The 19,419-nt window shown below is 43.0% G+C and overlaps 1 protein-coding gene across 5 annotated transcripts in view; it reads right to left on the reverse strand.

Annotated features, from left to right (window-relative positions):
* rims1a (regulating synaptic membrane exocytosis 1a) overlaps positions 1-19,419 on the reverse strand; it is a 90,566-nt gene extending 71,147 nt beyond the window's left edge. For all 5 annotated transcript variants that reach the window (XM_084376353.1, XM_084376351.1, XM_084376350.1 and 2 more), the window contains exons 1-2: positions 18,897-19,419; positions 14,974-15,048 (exon numbers count right to left, since the gene is read on the reverse strand). In XM_084376353.1, coding sequence (XP_084232479.1) covers positions 14,974-15,048; positions 18,897-19,057 — 236 coding nt within the window. In that variant the 5' untranslated portion in view covers positions 19,058-19,419. The remainder of the gene's footprint in view (positions 1-14,973; positions 15,049-18,896) is intronic.

Consider the following 19,419-nt stretch of genomic DNA (forward strand, 5'->3'; position numbering starts at 1 on the left):
GTTAATCATACATCCTGCTGCCATAAATACTAGCCAGGACCAGATTAATCTACCATTGGGTCGCAGGGTAAAAATGAGCTTTGGTCCCTTAATTAGCCCATCAGGTCAGATGGCTCACATTACTCAATGCACCTTGTTTGTCATGAGTCAGTTAGTTTTTTAATATTTTGCTAAACCACAAATTAATTTTACGTATATGCACCAGTGCAACATCCACTAAAAAGATACAGGTATTTTAGTTAAGTTTACTATGACAGAAACTAATGATTAATCGAAGCACCAGTATCTTTGACTTGTAGTGAAAGTGGGGCTTTTGGATGTGGGGGCTGCAGCTAACGAATATTATAATTATTGATTAACCTCCTGATAATTCTCACGATTAATTGATTAGTCTTTTAGTCTATTAAATGCAACAAAAAAAAAATGTAAAAATGCTCATCACAATTTCCCGGAGCCCAAAGCAAAAATCTCCAAAATGCTTTGTTTGTCCAAGCAACAGTCAAAAACCCAAAGACTCTTCAGTTACTATCTTAAAAGGACAAAGAAAAGCAGCAAATGCTCACGTTTAAGAAGTTGGAACCAGCAAATGTTCAACATTTTTGCTTGAAAAAGACTTAAACAATAAATCAATCTTCAAAATAGTTGGCAACTATTCTTTCAAGTGATTTATCGATTCATCGGCTAATCATTGCAGCTCTCTTTGGGGCCCTCGAGGTCCACCAGAACACCAAATGTGTATTAATTCACATCTGAAAATAGTCCTTAACCAATTCACTGATTCACTGATGCTGAAAAAGTACTCAGTTCTTTTTCGTTTTTGATGAAACTAAATATTTGTGACCTACTGTATTTTTAAATATTTAAATCTTCATTAGGAACCAGTGAGCTTGGGGCTGTGTGCCAGAGACAAGGCATGGGATTTTACAAAGTATCGAGACATTGTTGGTTTTCGTTTCTCACAGGATTTGTTGAAAATACAGAATTTCATCAGTCTTCTCATTTAAAAACATTTCATCAATCTTATGTAGCTAGAAATAGATACATACATAACCTCATTGCCCTGTATTGCATCTTTCTTTTAGCTGCTTCCAAAACAACCACACCCTACCCTCCGAGCAAATATCTGATATGAAAATGCTTCTTTGGCGTTCTCTATTGTGGAGGCCTTTTTCTTGATTGCTCCATGTTTAACAGTGTTTTGAAGCTACAGCTGGACAGACAGAAGCAGAGCAGTGATTATATTAATTTTGATTTTGGGGCTCTTTCCCTGATAGAAAGACGAGCACCATTGCAGAGGAAGATGGGAGGCACGAGAGAGTTGGGAAGAGAGAACGAGTGGGAAACGGAGAGAAAGAGTGACGATAAGGAGTGAGTGGTTGGGAAAGCAGTCAGCGAAGTGTATCCAGAGAAAGAGAAGGGAGGGGGAGGTGAGAACAGTAGAGGAGGAAGGAGAAAACTACAGGAGAGAGTTGCTTTGGTGAGCTACAGTAGAGTAAGAAGCATCACATATACTCATACTGTCAGTTTTGGCATGTCATCACTGGTCTTCTCTGTTGGGGTTTCCTGAAACTGAGTCTGTTGTTCATTAGTATATTTTATAACGTTCAATCCAAATGCTTTGAAAAAGACGATATTGCTGGGGACGAATTAGAGCGATCACTAATAGCAGACAAGATTAACAGTTCTTCTCCCTAAGTTGAAAATGCTCAAAAACTGGAAAGGAATACGAGAGAGTGTGATATAAGAAAAAGGAGGGATGAAGGGAGTGGGGGAGGTGAGAGTACAGTCGAACAGCTCAGCATGGTGAGTTCTCCGACGGAAGTGAGGGAGGGGAAGGGACGGAGGAGGAACAACAGAGCTTGGCACGGATAGAGACAACCAGAGAGCGAGAGATTCTCCATGTCCCTGCTGCCATATGGTGAGCAGCCAGGCCACAGCACAGCACATACATACACTAATGGAGAGGTAAGCACAGGGTAAGGTTCGTCATGTTATGTTTGTTGAGACAAATCGTATCATTTCAAGAAAAAAAAAACAGACACTGATCACCCACAACATTAAATAGACTACAGGTGAAGTGGATAACCATCTTGTTAAAATACAATGTTCTGCTGGGTGCTGGCATTCATGTGGATGCCACTTGACACACCTCACCCACCCAAACCCTGTGGCAGATCAACACCTCCTCATTACAACGACACTACCCAATGACAGTGGTCCTGACACACCGTTAAAACAATCCGATCGAGCATCCGTGGGACATGCTGACAAGTCTGATCAATGGAGGCCCCACGTCGCAACCCACAGGAAGCAAAGGATTCGCTGCCATCCAGACAGCAAAATTGTAGTGGCCCAGATCTGGCCCACACCTGACACGTTCATCCGGCCCACATACCACGTAGAATGATGGCACTTGGGGCGGTCCACAAACAGGAGTGGACCACCAAGGTGCCATCGTTCCACCCGGTATGTGGGCCGGATGAATGTGTCTGGTACAATTTTGCTATCTGGGCAACGCCTTGGTGCCAGACACCACAGGACACCCGACAGGTCCTGTGTCCAAGCCCCGACAGGTCAGAGCCAAGTCCTATCCATGGTGCGGCCTCCATGGATCAGACTTCGGCAGCACTATCTCTAAAAGACTGGTTCAGCTTCGCTGTCACAGGAACGGATACGGGAAAATATTTTCTGCCCGAAGCAGTAAGTCTCTGTCTCTGTCACCTCTGTCTACCAGAGAACTGTCAGAACTCTTTATAGAAGCTTTATAGTTTTTCTCAACCAAACTCTGCTGTGTTGCTCCTTCAATAATTTTTATCTATCTATCTATAAAAGCCAAAAAGTCCTTTTTGACCTCATCTGGTAAGACTAAAAGCTGTTGTAACCCGTTTTGTACATATATTTTGAGAATATAATATACATTATCATGTTGTTAGCAACTCAAACTTAATACAAAATGTGTTTAAATCTCCATTCTGTTTCATTTTGGCTGAATAAAAGCATTGTTCTCACTTATGGTGCCTTTAAATACCGCCTTTTTTGTATGTGTTTGATGCAACCTAACACATTGTACAGTATATGACCAGTTTCATAATCCCCAGATTCTTATCAGCCTATAAAGGTGATAAACTCTTTTCTTTCCTGCAAATAATAAGGTGTTAAAGTGAGTGTAGGTGGATCTTTCATTTCATGCAAACAAATTTATTTTCTGTATGCGCACAGACACACACATGCACACACACACACACACACACACACAGGCACGCACATACACCCAGTCGCTGCAAAACCGGAAACTCATTTCTAATTCTGGCATGCATTTTACCTTCCATTCAATTTCACAAATAGCATGAGAGGGAGGAAACTTTTTAATACTCGTCTATTATAGGACACAGAATGAGCTCCAATCAATCTTGCAGATGACTCCTCTACAGTAAGAGCGTGCGTGTGTGTGTGTGTATCTGAGTGTGTGTGTGTGTGCGTGTCTGAGTGTGTGTGTGTGTGTCTGAGTGTGCGGGGACTAGATTAAAGACGGGTGAGAGAGAGTTGTGTGGAGGCGTGGAGGATGCTGAGAGAGAGACGGGTTTGAGAAAGAGTTGGACAGAGTGAAACTTTGACTTTTGAAGGTCTTCACTGAAACATCTCACAACAGAGTAACCAGGGACCAAAGTTACTTTAAAAATAAGTGTTGGAGAGTGAATGAGACCGAGACAGAGAGAGTTGGAGTGCTTAATTTCTAAATGGCTGCGAGGTGATTTTCTCTGACACTGACTCATTGTTATTTGATTCATGTCTGCCTGCTTTTTGAATATCGATCCAGGAACTGGAGGAGTGACTCATGCTCGGCCATAGAGGCCTGAGTCACTACAGTCAAAGCTGGCTCCCAATCCCAACCTGATGCCACCCTGCTTTATGAAAGCCTGGGAGTGGAGAAGGCAGTGCCAACGTTTGGCTTAGCAGCAGTAATGACGCTCAAGGACTGAAGGACTCAGCTATTTTATGTGGCTTATTTTTGGACACATCGACTGTATGCCAAGCAGGGGGTCGGAAACTTTGGAGAGTTGTTTAACTGAAACTTTAAGCTTTGGTTGAGGATTCAGTCTCTGGGAGAGAGTGGTCCAAAACCAGTTTGGGAAGCAGTTCCAGAAACTGAATGGGAGCTTTGTCCGCAGAAATAACTGGGAGGTCAGTAGCAAGAGTTGACAATGAGTGGACACACAAAGAAAAAAAAACATTGTTAAGAATTCAGTATTGGTTAGCTGAAGGTGTGCTACATTGTGAAGTAAAAATGCTGCAGAGAGGAGCGTTCCTTATCGTGAAGCCAATTAATAAATGTAGCATCTCTACATCTTCTAGCAATAGAAAGCATCCCGACTGAAAACATCACAAACTGGTATGGTTCATGCACAGCTCAGGACAGAAAGGCTCATTTGTAACAGTCTACTGAGCATCAGCGACATCGCTGAAGTGAGATGTCTGCACAGAGCTCAAAGGATACTAAAAGTCAACACCCGCCCCAGCCACAGTCTGTTCACGCTGTTGCCATCTGGCAAAAGATGCAGAAGTATCCGCTGCCGGACCACCAGACTACGGAGCAGCTTCTTTTCCTCAGGCTGTGACACTCCTCAATTCATCCTCAGCCCTCCGTCATAAAAAAGTATTTTTAATTAATCTTACCTGGTGAGAGGCATTCAGAATAACTTATAACAAACAAAGAAATACCCAATCTTGTCAGTGATGGTTTCATTTGCTCTTGCATAATTCAAGTAGATACATCAGTATTTAATTGAGATGTTTCATAACCAGATAAAAGTTCCTTGCAGTAAGGCAAAAAAAAAAAAGCATTTTAAAAAATTGGTTTCAAATAAATGTTCAACTAACTGGTTGTAGTGTGGTAGAACTGGTGCTGAAAATTAGCCAGAACAATGACAGGTTGTATGAGTAACAATGCAGCTTTGCAGAGAGGGTGTCTGATGTTAAGGAATAAAAGACATGAAACATGTTCTGATTTTCATATTTATTTTTAACCACCATGACTCAACAGATGAGGCCCCCAGACGAATGGAGCATACTGTCTTTACAGTCAACAGCAGCTGTAATTGTGTAGGCTATTGTTTTAGTCCTTAGCATTACTGTTCTACAAGATTGTGTTAGAGACTGTGTTGTATTCACCCCTTCAAGCACAGCGTTGTAACAAGGGAGATGCGACTCAAACGCAAAGTTGCAACATAAAGAAACACTTTGTTTAAACTGAACTGAACTGGCGACTAAACTGAATGTTTACTTGACTAAATCAGATGTAGGCTGCAGCCCAATTCTTTGCACTTGACAACAAAATGTGTTTGCGGCGCAGTGAGATGGTTTGTAATCTAATTTTGTCCAGAAAATGTGTCGCTTTTTCGTCATGTTTAAAGCAAATCATATTCAATTCATTAGAACCTACGCATCGATCACATTGATTTGAATTCAACCAATGTAGCCTAATTCTAAATGCAAAATCAAATTAGTGTCACGACTATCGTTCAGTATGGCCCACTAGCTTCTATTTTTAGCGATGTCCAATTGTGATGAGTCTGCTGCTGAGTTGTTTTACACAGTTGTTGCATACTTTGCTAGCAAACTTGTTAATGTCTGTACAGTTGGTACATTAGCTGTTTGAGGACAACACAGTCTGCTAAAAACACTTATTAAAATATTAGCTTTGCCTTCAGTCTGACCACATTATTTGGTTTGGTGTTTTAAAAAAGTCACACTTCCTGCAGCAAAGTTTCAGTATCCATAGTTAATTTCAGAACTTCTGCAGGCGGAGCATAGTGCTTTTCTCCACGAGCGCTATTTATGTTTGCCCTCCATGATATGATGCTCACCATCACCAGTTCATAGTTTACCACAAGCTGAGTGCTTATAATCCCCTTATAATTGATCCCGATGCACTTCAGTAAATGTTAATGAGCACACCATGCGTTACTGCATGCATGATGTCTTATAAATCCTTATAAGCACTGCTTTGAGTAAAATATAATATAATATAAATAATGATGCCTATAATATAACGAAGATGCAGCTTAATACAATTAAAGACTCTCCAGGACTTTTCCAGGAACTGTGGACACTCCTCACGTCACTCGGGATGTATAAAGGCAGAGTGGAGCAGGGAGGCGGCTTGAAACATGCACTCTGTTACCAGTTGTTGTCAATGAGCCGACAACAACAGACCCCTCACTGGTCATTTTATCGATTACTGGCTCCACACTCCCAACCTGGCCTTTAAATAAAAAGGACCAAGGAGCAACAGTGTGGGGACCATAGGAGGCTGTTCACTAGCTCTGCTGTGCTGGTCAAGCTCGAAACTACATCACCATTCTCGGATGAGTAGATGTTCAAGAGCGCAGAAGCTGCTGGACAATAGTGTTTAGCACAAAAAATAGAAGAAAAAAAGTGTGAGAAGAAGAGTGCTGGAGAAGACACTCACACCTTGGAAGCACACACACTTGTAATTGGACAAAAAATCTGAGGAAGACTATTTTTGGATTACGTTTAAGACGAGATAAAGCACAAAAAGTACAGATCCCTTCGAGAAAGGGAAGAAACAAAAAAAAAGAGACCAAACTCAGAGAAATGAGAAATTAAAGATAGATAGAAGAAATGATAAAAATTAAGGAGAGAAAGAGAGAGAGGGTGGGATGGAGGGAGGGATGGGAGAGAGAGGAGGGACAGATGGAGAGAGCACCAGAGCCAACAGCAGAGCTAAGTGGGTAGTGTGCTCCCCAGACAGCGCTCCATATGGCCTGGCAAAGCCATACACAGCCAGGCAGCACAAACACACATATACACAGCATGTATATGCACAGACACACACAGCATGTATACACACACACACACACACACACACACAGATACCCAAACACTCCTCGACACAAACAATCAGATTCACACACGGAGTGCATATTCACACATTACCATGTACCCACACATATACAGAGCTCAGTCTGAGGGGGATGCGCTCTTTTAAAGAAATGACAAAACCATCCCATTTAATATATGTTTAATGTTCTTTGTATTAAGGTACCAATTTGCATCGTTTAAATGCTGACATTTACTGGAAAGTCAAACTGTAATTTCCTTTCCTACGAGCGTAGTTGAAGAGGAGCATTTGTTTTTCCCCTGTACGGCTTTTTGCGAGCGGTGACTTCTCAGCTGCATTTGCCTACTTATCATGATGTACACCCATTATTTGTGCTACATAGAATGGAGACATGTCAGGATGTTTTTACACCTGGTCGGTAAAGCTGAAAGAGTAAGAGCTTCGATTATCAGCCAATCTTTTCACACAAACCAAGATGACAGAACAGAGCAGCCAGAGCTTGCCCAGTGATTTTTAAGGAAAAACATTAACTACTCAAAGCTAAGTTTGCGTTTTAATGTGATTTTCCTCATTTTAAAAGCTGCTGTTGGGGAATAGTCAGAAACTGCAGAGTGCTTCACATCCATGACACCATCAATCCTTCAGCTGATCAGTCTCATTGCATGACAAAGCTCATAAAGTACAGTTTGGGTTTATTAGTCTTAATTTTGTCGCTGTGGTTATGACAAAAGTGTAACGTGGCAGCATTCCTGCAATGAACTCTAACAGGGCGAGAAGCACAAGAGTTCAGAACAGACCAGTTTAGCCAGAATATAAACTCAATTCGAGAGTCTGTGCTGCGTTTTGCCGTCATTTACAGTTGCACTTTCTAACACCTTTCTCCACTCAGAGTCCAGACAGACATGGAGTGAAGCTGAGACAGGGATGTCACCTTTTTTTCTTGGGGAAAGGAAAACATTGTAGAAGACGGTTATGAATTTCCCATTTACTTTGAGGATAAGGATCTGTTGTCTGAACCAGAACAGCAAACTTTTTATTACACTCACGAGTCAATCGCAGCACATTACAAACAGACTCCTTCTGTTTTTACCTTTCACAATAAGAGTCCTGGACATACCAGTGTACACCAAGTAATATGCTTAGCAGGGACAGGGAGCTAAAACTCACAAAGACATGAAAAGCAAGGCTTAATCTGTGTCTTATCCAGTAAGATCGAACTCTCTCAAACATACAGAAATGTAACTGAGAGTGTGTCCCTCCCCCGGCCCCCGCTGGAGCAGAGACCCATGGGAAGTCCAGGATAACAGCCAATCCCTGAAGGAAGTGAGGAAGTGACTCCTCGCCAATCCCAGGGGTCACAGAGGTTACTACAGGGCTGCTGGGCCATCGCCATGGTACCCTGCTATCAGGGGACACCTGGCCAATCACATGCAGTGATGTGAGGTGTAAACACCCTCACGCCGCAGTACGTTCATGTTGCCTGTACAGAGGCAGGGGGTTCAGCGTGCAGGCATGGGTGGCTGGAGGGAGGGACGGGGTGGAGCGAGGACCATGCAACACTGATATGCAGAAATACTGCATTATTAACACAAGATTCAGGAGAACACACCAAGTGTTGAATGACTAATAAACATGTGGTATTGCATGGAGGGAAAAAAATGCTGATTTAAAATGCATTCAGTAACACAAGGTCATTAATAACACAAATTGTGACATTGTGATTTTATCACTTGAAAGCCTTGCATATGGTGATTAACTACAGCTTAAGGATTACATGTTCCCCTACAGACTAAGAAACTTTCACAACTCCTGGGCTTATTAAAAGTTTTTAAAGCCCAAGAGATGAACTCAAAAGTACACAGTGGTCAAGTTTAAAACGGGCCTTTTTCTCTTACAGCGCGTTCAGATTGCCAGCAGCTCAATCAACAGCTCAAGTCCATTCTGTCTCGACTGAGCCGATCAACCTGACAAACGTTTGGCAGGAACTGACCATCGACAGCCAGGTTTCCCTGCCCACTTTATTTACTACAGACGTTACAATGATTCTGTGAATAAACATTATGCCTTCAGAAATACACAATGAATAGTTGATGTCTGCCATCCAGGGTTTCCCTCAGCTTTTTTTTTTAATTACTGAGTGAGTACAGGAATGACCACTGTACTCCTTGATGACACTATCCTTCTACGGATATTTTTTTTTAAAAGTTGATTGCACATTGATTACTTTTTCAAGTAACAACACACCTTGTCAGTAGATGTCCAGGTGATTCACCAGATTCCAACTATGATCGGTCAAAACTTCACAAACAGAGTAACTTGGTGTAACAATTTGTAGCAATTCACATGTATTAATCACTTTTTCCGCCAACGACCAGTTTGCAGCACAACACAGAAGTTCCACAGAGCCCGTCTGAAGTGATCAATTCAAGTGTGAAACACAGCTCCTTTGAATTTCTCTCACTGTTAGCTATCCAGCTAATTAGAATTGCTAACTTAGCCTACTATAAGCACAAAAGCTAATCACTGACAATAAAGTAAATAGGTTAACTCAACTTTGTTTCTTTTACTCTCAAATTATACTGTGTAGCCTACTACAGAGGAATAAAGATCCAGTACGGTGAGATGATAACACTGAAGTGCACGGCTAAGGCTGTGTTCACAGAGGCCTGAATTAGCACAGCGCGACTGCTGTGTTAGCAAAGCTGGGGTACCGACACAAGCTCTAGTGGTGGGGGTAAAATATCAATTCTTAGATGCGTCTTGATTCTCTATGCTGAGATGCAGACAGGTCAGTAATCCGAAATTTAAAGCCAAATTCTCGACATTGTTGGGACCCACAGATGAAGTCATTCGCTGTGGATTTCAAAATGGACCAGATAGTCAAAACTCCAGCTCCTTCCTTTGTTTGTTCTCTTCTCTCTTCTTCTCTTCTCCTCGAGTTCTCTTCTCCAAGTGCTTCTCCACCTCTCTCCCCAAGGGGCTGCATGCCCTCAAGATCTCTTCTTCTGGATTCTTTTGGGCCTAACACTTCTCCTCACTGCAGCGACACGAGGTCCTGCCAGTATTCCAGATCAGTTAGCACCAGCAGCTGCGACGCAAAGCTTGCCAGCTAACTCCACAATCTGAGGAACACCAAGCAAGTTAGCACCAAGCTGCTATCCCTGCAAAGGAAAGGAGCGACCAGGTTCCTCCATCTGCTGTCTTTCGTCAGATCTTGCACAGCAAGAACAGCGTTGTTCAACATCCCAACCTTCTCCTGCATGGCTCATCAGCCAAGGAACCACCAGCACCTTTTCTTCAAAGACTGGTAACGTTGAACTGGGCCTAGATAGCATAGCAAGGCTAAGCACAGGACTTTAAACTCTGGTTGATGTAATGCACATGTGTTCAATCTATGTGTTTGTTCACTGTTTGAGTGTTTTTGTGATCTCAGGTCAGGTTATTGGTAGTTTGCTTTGCTACACGGTTAATTTGCTGTTAGTTGAATTATGCTTCACACAGACTCAGGGTCTTTGCATGCAACTAACCATCTTCTATAACCTGGCATCACGTCACACACACACACACACCTGTATATAGTACATGTTAGTTAGTGTGTTTTCATCTTTGTGTTAAATAAAAGACTTTGAACCTTCAAGCTGCCTATTTAATATTGTACAAGAGTGAATGTTGCCAACCTCTACTCTGTTAAGAACTCCTAAATCCTTCAACCATTACTCGCTGTTATGGTAATATTGGTTGTAGTTGTTAAGTTAATTATTAATCAGAGTTACAAACAGTTTAGTACCTTTTCTGAGACTGATTTGGTGAATTGGCTATCTTTTCCCTTCTTCACGGGTGGTGCCCCGAGGTGAACTAATGTAAATTGGATCTTATTATTAATCACAATTAATAATTATCCCTGATAATCATTCATTATTATTGATAGCCAAATTGAACCCAAAACTCCCTATTACTGTTGCATAAAGCACTACATTGTGGTGCCTCGTGTGATGTGAGCACAACAACATCGTCATCACCTGTAACAATTTCAAGACCCGGAGTTACGCTCATTACAGCTGAACCAATTGGACAATGAAAGGTAACAAACGTAATAAATGTTTGGAAGTAAACAAATCTATTTATTTAAGTAGTCACAGTGAGAAAACAATAAATCATGTATAGAAATCTAAAATGTCGAAGAATCTTGAAGCATCGATACTCATTTCATAATCGCATCCTAGCCCCCTGAATCAGAACCACATGCAATCAAATGCCTCTAGATTTCCACTCCTGCAAAAAAACGGGTAAAACTGAACCTGAGAAATGGTTGTACTGCACCAGAAGCACAAACACAACACCACCAAAGCCTTTGTGTTTTTACTTTTTAAACATGACACTGTTTTCAGTCCTCACACAGGCTAACAGTCACAGACAAACATTACACAATTGCCTCAAGGAGCTCAACCGTCCTCTTGTTTCAGTGTGGTTTGCATTAAAAATCACTTTATAGACATGATGTTATCTCAGTTCAGTGGCCCCGGCAGAAGGTTGGAATACTGACTGTAATGTCTGGTGAATTATGTCGAGAGTAGTGACCAGAAAAGGCACAGATTGTATAATGTTATAAATGGGGGCCGTATTGTGGGATTCCTCAGAGAAGCAGATGTGCTCCAGCTGACTTACTCCGTAATCCCACTTCACTCTCTGATCCAGCAACACACGCGCGCTCCAACACACACATACAGTGTCCACAGATAGAGCATAAACAAGCTTTATCCTTTGATCATTGTGTGGCAGAAAAAAAAAGAGACATTACTGGCTGCAGAAGTCACAGCGAACAAAAATGCATGGAAACTGGCATTTCGACGTGCAAATAAGCCAGCGGGGACGGAGATGCTCATATAACATCAAAGAGTGAAAACGACAGAGTCTGTTTCAAGTAACGTTTGCAATTCAAGTCTGTATTAACAACCGCTGATCAAATAACCAGCCACACACACACACACACACGAGAGAGAGAGAGAGAGAGAGAGAGTGGTGAAGGAAAGATGATCACTGAGCTGAGCCATTATAAAGAATTGCTCCTGACCAACCCATCAAGCATCCAATTCACGCTAATTGGAGACGAGATGGAAGGCGTTGTCTCAGGAAAAGCTAACCTCTAAGCTTGGAAAAAGGATGGAAGCGCTCCACAAAATATTATGTTGTGGGGATATGGTTTGGGTCCACTCGTCCCGTTAGAGGGAAGGTTCACTGCAAATCAATATAAAGTTGTTCTGAGTGATCACCTTTATCCTGTGGTGAAACATTTCTATCCTGCTGGGAATGGTCTCTTCAGTGATGTCCCATCCAGAGGGTGTGAGGGCTCACTGAACAGTGTGATGAGTATGAAAATGATCTGATACGCTACAGCCGTGGCAGTCACCAGATCTCAACCCAACTCAACGCCTGTGGGAGATTTTGGACTGACAGCGCCATCATCAAAACACCAAAATATTGAATATCTTCAGGTAAAATGGTGATCCATCCCTCCAGCATTGAAGCTGCTCCAGTGGTTCAAAGTGGTGGTCTTCCCTTTAATTTGTATTTGGCACCAGTATGAAAAGATTTGCACTTCCATCAGACTCAGATTGCTTCGTCCCGTCACAACTGGTGACAAACCAACACGTTACACTCTGTGATTAGATGTGGCTTACCACATCGCTGCTGTGAACTTGTGCTTGGCTTCTCTACTAAAGATTGTGTACAGTCTTGTAGCTTTGACTTTGTATCAATCCTGTTTTAATTAGTGATTCAACTGGTGCCCATCCAAATGCTGAAAATGCTCTAATAGCTTGTCCCCTAACGCTGTCTGTTCAGAAAATTAATGAGTTCTTACTTTCACAACCCTGAGTGACCAATATAATCCTTCCTACTTTGCGACCTTGTTGACCTGAAAAAGCCCATTAATGTAGTTTGATGCAAAGTGGGAAAAGATTGCAGGGATGGATAACTTAACTAGTAAGCATATTTTTGTGGGTGTGCCATGAACACATTTAGCTAGCTTGAGGTGCTCTTAGACTGAATCATTTATTGTACAGTATCTTAGCCTGCTCTTGCTTATCAGCAGTGATGGAGTGAGGAAAACACAAATGAAGAGTAAAGGTCTGGTTACGGCATTTAAAACAGCTGAACGTTGCTCCTAAGTGCAACTTGCACCACTGACCAATTGGAAGATGTTTTTGCTATGTTAGCCCGATCATTTTTATATACCCTTTCTTTCTGAGTATATACTGCTGGAAAAAAGACGCATGGTTGGTAGAAGTTTAAAGATCCCATGAAGTCAAAATCCATGTTTGATTGTTTTTATCACTTCTTGCTCTGTATCTCACCATTGCACCCACATCAGACCAAGCAATGGCAAGATAGTAATTTTGTGGATATTCTTTATTTTAGTTTGTAAACTTGGGAGTGTATTCCGAATTTGTGCATTCAATAAACACTTTCTTAATTTTTATGACACTGTTACGGGTGTATAAAAATAAGGACAATGCAAAAAGTTTGTCTTTCTACTGGGGGCCATGCCTCACGGGTTACTGTACAAAACACAACTTCATAACTTTACTGATTTGGTTGAAACCATATCATATTTTTTGGAGAAAATATTTACTGCAGCTACTCTGCTTCACCTCTGGACAGACAACTTTACTTGTGGCTAAAGCAACAGCTAACTAATGCTAAGCAGCAGCCTCCCAATGAACACCCACGGCCCGGGGCTGTACACAGCCTCTGAAAACAACGGAGGCCCGCTACAGTACAGAGACAATTTATGTAGTTTCCTGATGGACAGATATCGGAAGCTTTGTTGCAGAAGTAACTGCTAACTGCTGCTAAATGTAGCTGCCACAAGGTAGTTAACAGTTTTTACAGGAAACACGTACCTACAGCACTCCACTAGCCGTTTCATGGGAACTTTATGAGAAAGAAGTCAATGCTACAAATAGCAATGTCTCTCGAATAAGCTGTATTGTCTGATTTGTGACCAATCAAGCTGTGAGCCAGCTAGCTTTGAGAGCCAATGTAACTGGCCACGGCTAGCATGTTCCCAGCCGGCTAGCATGTTGTTAGCTCTCTTGCCAAAGAAGTTTGCCAGCTGACACTGCGAGTCGTGACAAGCTTCCAGCATCACTGTGCTACTTTCTTGACTTCCCTCACCACATATTCATAATCTGGACCTTTCGATAAATGGCTGGCGATAAAAGTTAACCGAATTGTGTTAATTAACATACCAGGGGCCAAAAAACAGCAGCAGACTCAAATGATCGATAAGAACTTTCCAGATGCACAGACAGAAAATGACTTACAGTATGTTATGTAAGCTTGGCTTGGCTATGGGCAAATACAAGTGCTTAACTATTTACTATGTTGGCCAATACAATAATACATCACAGCAGTCATAAATAATTCATCTGTTGTCCAGAGCTCATGTGAAATTCCAGATAGAGGTAAGACCTGAGCAACTTGCAAGACACCCAGAGCATCTGAATCCAGTACTAAGAAGCAATTCTACGGAGGAGTCCGACAACATCAGCTCGTCTCTAATGACTCAACAGGATCTGGACTGGACTTATCACACTGACCGTGTCCATCTTTACGCCAGAAACTACTTTGATCGATGGCAGACAGCAACTGGGCTTTGGACGTGTTTAACAGGACGTAAAGTCACTCAGAAGGTAAAGACGTGTGGCTTCATTGAGTGTATATTCAGTGACACCAACTGAGGCATATTCCCTAAATATACAGTGAATCAAAAAGTCTACATGAGGTGCCGGTGCAATACCGTTCCATTTAGAGTATCACACAAATTGCATTATAATGGCTTGAGTCACACAGAACATGAGTTCATCCTCTATATTGTTGACTCATCCGAGGTGTAAAACAGATTTCACAACAAAACATGGATGTGAGGCAAAAGGACAGACTGCCAGCTTTTAATTAGAGGTTGTTTTGGGCCACAGGGGTGAGATGACGTTAAAGTGACGCAAAAGCAAACATTAACACACATTTTAAAGTCATTTGAGGCCACAGACAAATTCCACATCAGCTAGTTGATACTGAGTCGTAGTTGAATACCAACTGTTGTCACTCACCGGACATCGTTTTGCTGCGGAGGCTTCTTCTGCCCAACCAGGTTCACCGTTCTTGCTTGGATAGGCTTTTCTTCTCTGAAACACATGAAGTTAGGAAAATGCTTTGAACACCTATATCCAATGTTAACTCTTTAAACGGAAGTTGCGAACGGTACAGCACTGTGAACATCTCTTCTGTCGTATGAGTTAATATAGTTAAATCTGAGTCCAGATGCTAGCTAGGCTGCACTAGCTAGCTAGCTAGCGCTCAAATGTCAGTATTTTTGCCTTCTTACGCTTGTAAAACCTTATTTTCTTAGGTTGTTTTCTGTAGTTGGCTCTGGTTGTGTTCTTGCTCCTAATAAATTGTAGAGTTCTGTTTTTTAAGGCGTAGAAGCTTACAGTTTTAGCTGTGTCAGTAGAGGTGCTCTGAGCCACCTGAGTTGGAAGGACATCGCTCTCACTCAATCAACTGAACCAAACCTTAAAACAAAGGAAATGCTCTGAACACAAGCCAAACTCGTAGGAAAGCTCATTTAGACTCACTGCAGTGTTGGAGATACCTTCAGGCTTAAGACAACAATGACATGCTTTCAACATGTCCACTGACACATTCACAGCGTGATTCAAAACCAGCTCATCCATAAACATGAACAGTGACGGGCTCTGATCAGGCTGATCACAGAGGAAACTCAATAGAGAAATTCCCCGCCAACGCCCACGCTGTCTAAAAAAGAAGACATGTCTTTTTTATTGTCAGCACTGTGCGTAACCCTCGCTTTATGAGACACTTTTTGCATATTAGGAATGTGTGTTTGTTCCACATGGATTGTGACCATCCTCTGCTATACTGACTGTTTAAAGTAAGTGATTGAGGCACTGCAGGTTTGACATCATCAGGTTACACTGGTTAAGTGATACCATCCTGAAATGAAGTTTAGGTTTGGGCTATTTACTGGAGTTTGGTCTCTTAGTACAAAATTAAAGGTGTTTTAGGTTTTAACTGCAAGTCAGCTATACGCTACATTTTCAACTGTGTGTTACACCTTTTTAAAAATGTAGATGTGTTCTCACATTTCAGGCATCCTTTGTTTTCAAGTCACTGATTGTATGAAAATCAAAAGCAACTCCTTAAACACTCTTCACATCAAGTCTGCTCTATTTTCCTTGTTAAATTATCATTGCACAGTAAAACAGCTGAAGTGCAGATTGATTTGAGTCTGAACCGTACATCTGGCCTCATGTGACCTTCCATATGCCAATCAGTTCTACGAGGGCATGTAATGTACTTTAGAGGAAAAAAGACATCACAGATATTGGATTCTTACTTTTGTATTTCCAGATTGAAGTATCAGAAACTGTATCAGGAGGAAAAAAGTTTGATTGCTGTATCCCTAGTAGTGGGCTAAAACCTGTAAAACCATTGGTATTGTCTATTAAGGTCACTCTTGAATATAAGAAAGAGCCTGACTGATTTTCTGAGATGGTTCACAGACGTCTGGAAACTTTACACAGTGACGTTTACACACATACTCACTTTATTTAGATATCAGATTACAACACTGATGTTATTAACTTCATACTGTACATCATGTGGAGATCAGCAAAGCGATGACAAGTATCACAACACATTGCAATGTACCTTTAAAGATGCAAGCATACGCACAAACACCACAAACCCAGTAGTATGTTCTCCTCGCATTGATTTCAGGGCAGAGACAACTCCGGCATGTATTTCTACCTTTAAGTTAAGCGTAGCGAAATATGCTAGCTCTCTTTAAAATAAAAACACGCGATTGGATTTGAGGAGGCCAATGCTGACATGGAGTGATTGCGATGCAAGAAAACACCTCTGCTGATTTTCTCTCATCACTTCAGCGCAGTGAGGACAGCCGCTGTATCTTACCTGCTGAACTGTCAATAAGTTTGATCACTGGGGCTCGACTGTACCGATGCACACACCTTGAGCAGTCGTGACTCTTGTTCTATGTCCTCAAGGTGAATCCTTATGTTTATAATACAGCGAGGGAATGCTACTCATTGATCACTGTAGCTCTGTTGTGTTGCTGTAGGCAGGAGCTTTACTGTACTATGTTCCTCTACTTAACTTTTGTATTTATGTAACAGGGATTTAGGCTTTTAAAAGATGGAGTATAGTTCATCAATCTATCTGTCCGTACAGGAAATTCTCATCATTTTCCAGTTTACCTGATGATAATTATTGACAGGACGTCATTGTTTACCCACAATGTATTTACCATTACATCACTGTTGCTATGGCTATATACCTACAGGGAGGTTTGCATACATGTACTGTGAACCTACATGCTTTAATAGAAAGAAGACTGACGGTGAGCATACCTTCAAATGCTTGTAAGAGTAGTGTATTCTCTGCTTCTCTGCATTACAACCCACACTACCCTACTGCTAGTACACTCACCATGCATGTATTAGTCAACCAGTGCAGCTTCTCAGTGCAGACCCAATCGTAAAGACACACACGCGCACACACACACTGCTTAGCTATGGCGATCTCCATCCAAAGTGATTCAGTGATGAAAGGGGGAAACGGCGCTGAAGCCAATATAGTTCAAGACATGTATGTGCTGACAGGCTGACTTATTTGCAGCCGCTACAGTGTGGCATGACTGAATCCACGGCTTCTCTAATACATTGATGAAAATGATGCATAGCCACTTAGAGCCGGAGCTATATATTGGACATTTCCTTCTTTAGATGCAATGAATCGATCTTCCGTTCCAGTGCTGGGCTATCAGTCCGCACAGAGGGCTTAAAATAGAACAGGGACGTAAAGCTTGAGGAGCGCCTCGCTTAGGTGGGTCGGTCTATCTTTCTATCTGCCCATCTATGCATGCAGCTCCATGCAGAAAACGTGAGAAAGGTTTCAACTTGATGCATTTTCTGGCAGGGAGGTGGACGCGAGTTCATTTCTGCGCCGATCACAGTGACAAATAAATCTGGAAGGAGAGTTTTTGTCCATGCATGTATGGTGGTGGCATAGAGGAGGAGGTGGTGGATGCACACAGTGAACATAAGCCACTCCTGATTCAAAATGATATGACACAGGCACCTTTTCTCCCCCCTGTTATAGGCCTACTGGTTCTATAACAGCCTGTGTGATGTCTGTTGCAAGAGCACTGGCCTACATACAGTGCATACGGCTGGGAAAGGCTCAACCGCACCCCAGAGCTGAGAACAGCAGCTGTTGAGATGGATGCTGCACAGATAAAAGCCAACAGGGAGGGTTTTACTTTTACTACTCTCAACGCCAGGCTTCAGTGAGATTTCTGCAATTTCATGCAGCATCTATAGACGAAATCTCTCAAGTTAAGTCCAGATATTCGCCGCTTGACTCAGGCGTTGGTGTGAACGATAGTGGTCGTATCAGGGAGGCAAGTGCTGATGAGAAATTAGTTCTTATGGAGAGGAGTGTGACGCTGCTGACGATGATGGGGCATGGTGACACACCCCTTCATCCTCCCACCAACCTATGCTTCCTCCCTCCCGAGCAACTTGCACCTGACCCACCGCCACACTCACTGAGCCTCTCACGGGAGCCGCGAGAATCTGCGAACCGGACGCGAACATGGTCCACACTGGCCCCTGCATGTTGTCTCCGGCACACAGCTGTAGCCTGTGAGGGCCTGTGACTGAGTGAGTGAGTGACTGAGTGAGTGACTGAGTGAGTGAGTGATTTCTGTGTGGAGTGACCTGCAGGATGTAGACACACACACACACACATTACACACACGCATGCATGGTCAGATACAGTGGAGTGATGCTGAAACATCCATAAGAGAGGACGGAGGTGGATGGACTTCTTCAGAACGGAAATAGCCCAGGCCCAGTCTCTCTCTCTCACACACACACACTCACTCACTCACACACACTCACACTCACTCTCTCTACTCTCTCTCTCTTACTTTAACATGGCCTCCTCCTTCGCCTCTTCCTCCCGCTGCCGAGCCAGCACAGCCATGATGATCTTCCTCTCATCCTCCGTCAGATGGCTCAGGTCCGGCTCCGGGATGGCCGGGGCGACGGGTGGGCGCGGGCCGCCCCGAGGGCCCACCGAGGCGAACATCTTCCCCACCACCACCACCACCACCACCTTCCCTCCCTCTCCCCCCCTCCTCTCCTCTTCCTCCTCCTCCTCCTCGCCTCGGTCGGGATCACGGATAGAAAACCCGCTGGCGGAGCCCACGGATCACGACATGGCCCACGGACAAAGCGGCGGTTCGAGCGACTGATGCGGAGTTCCCATGGCGGTGGCGGGGGGCACCCAGGGCGGCGGCGGCGGCGGCGGCAGCAGAGTCGGTGCTAGCTCCGGTAGTAGTAGCAGCGGTGACGGTGGTGGTGGTGGTGGTGGTGGTAGCGCTTCGGTTCCCGCTTGCCGTTTTCAGCCTCTCCTTCTCCCTCTTGCTGCTCCGCTGTCTTCTCCCCCCA

This window comes from Pagrus pagrus (genome assembly GCF_965226575.1).
Source record: "Pagrus pagrus genome assembly, chromosome: 15".
Classification (NCBI taxonomy): Eukaryota; Metazoa; Chordata; class Actinopteri; order Spariformes; family Sparidae; genus Pagrus; species Pagrus pagrus.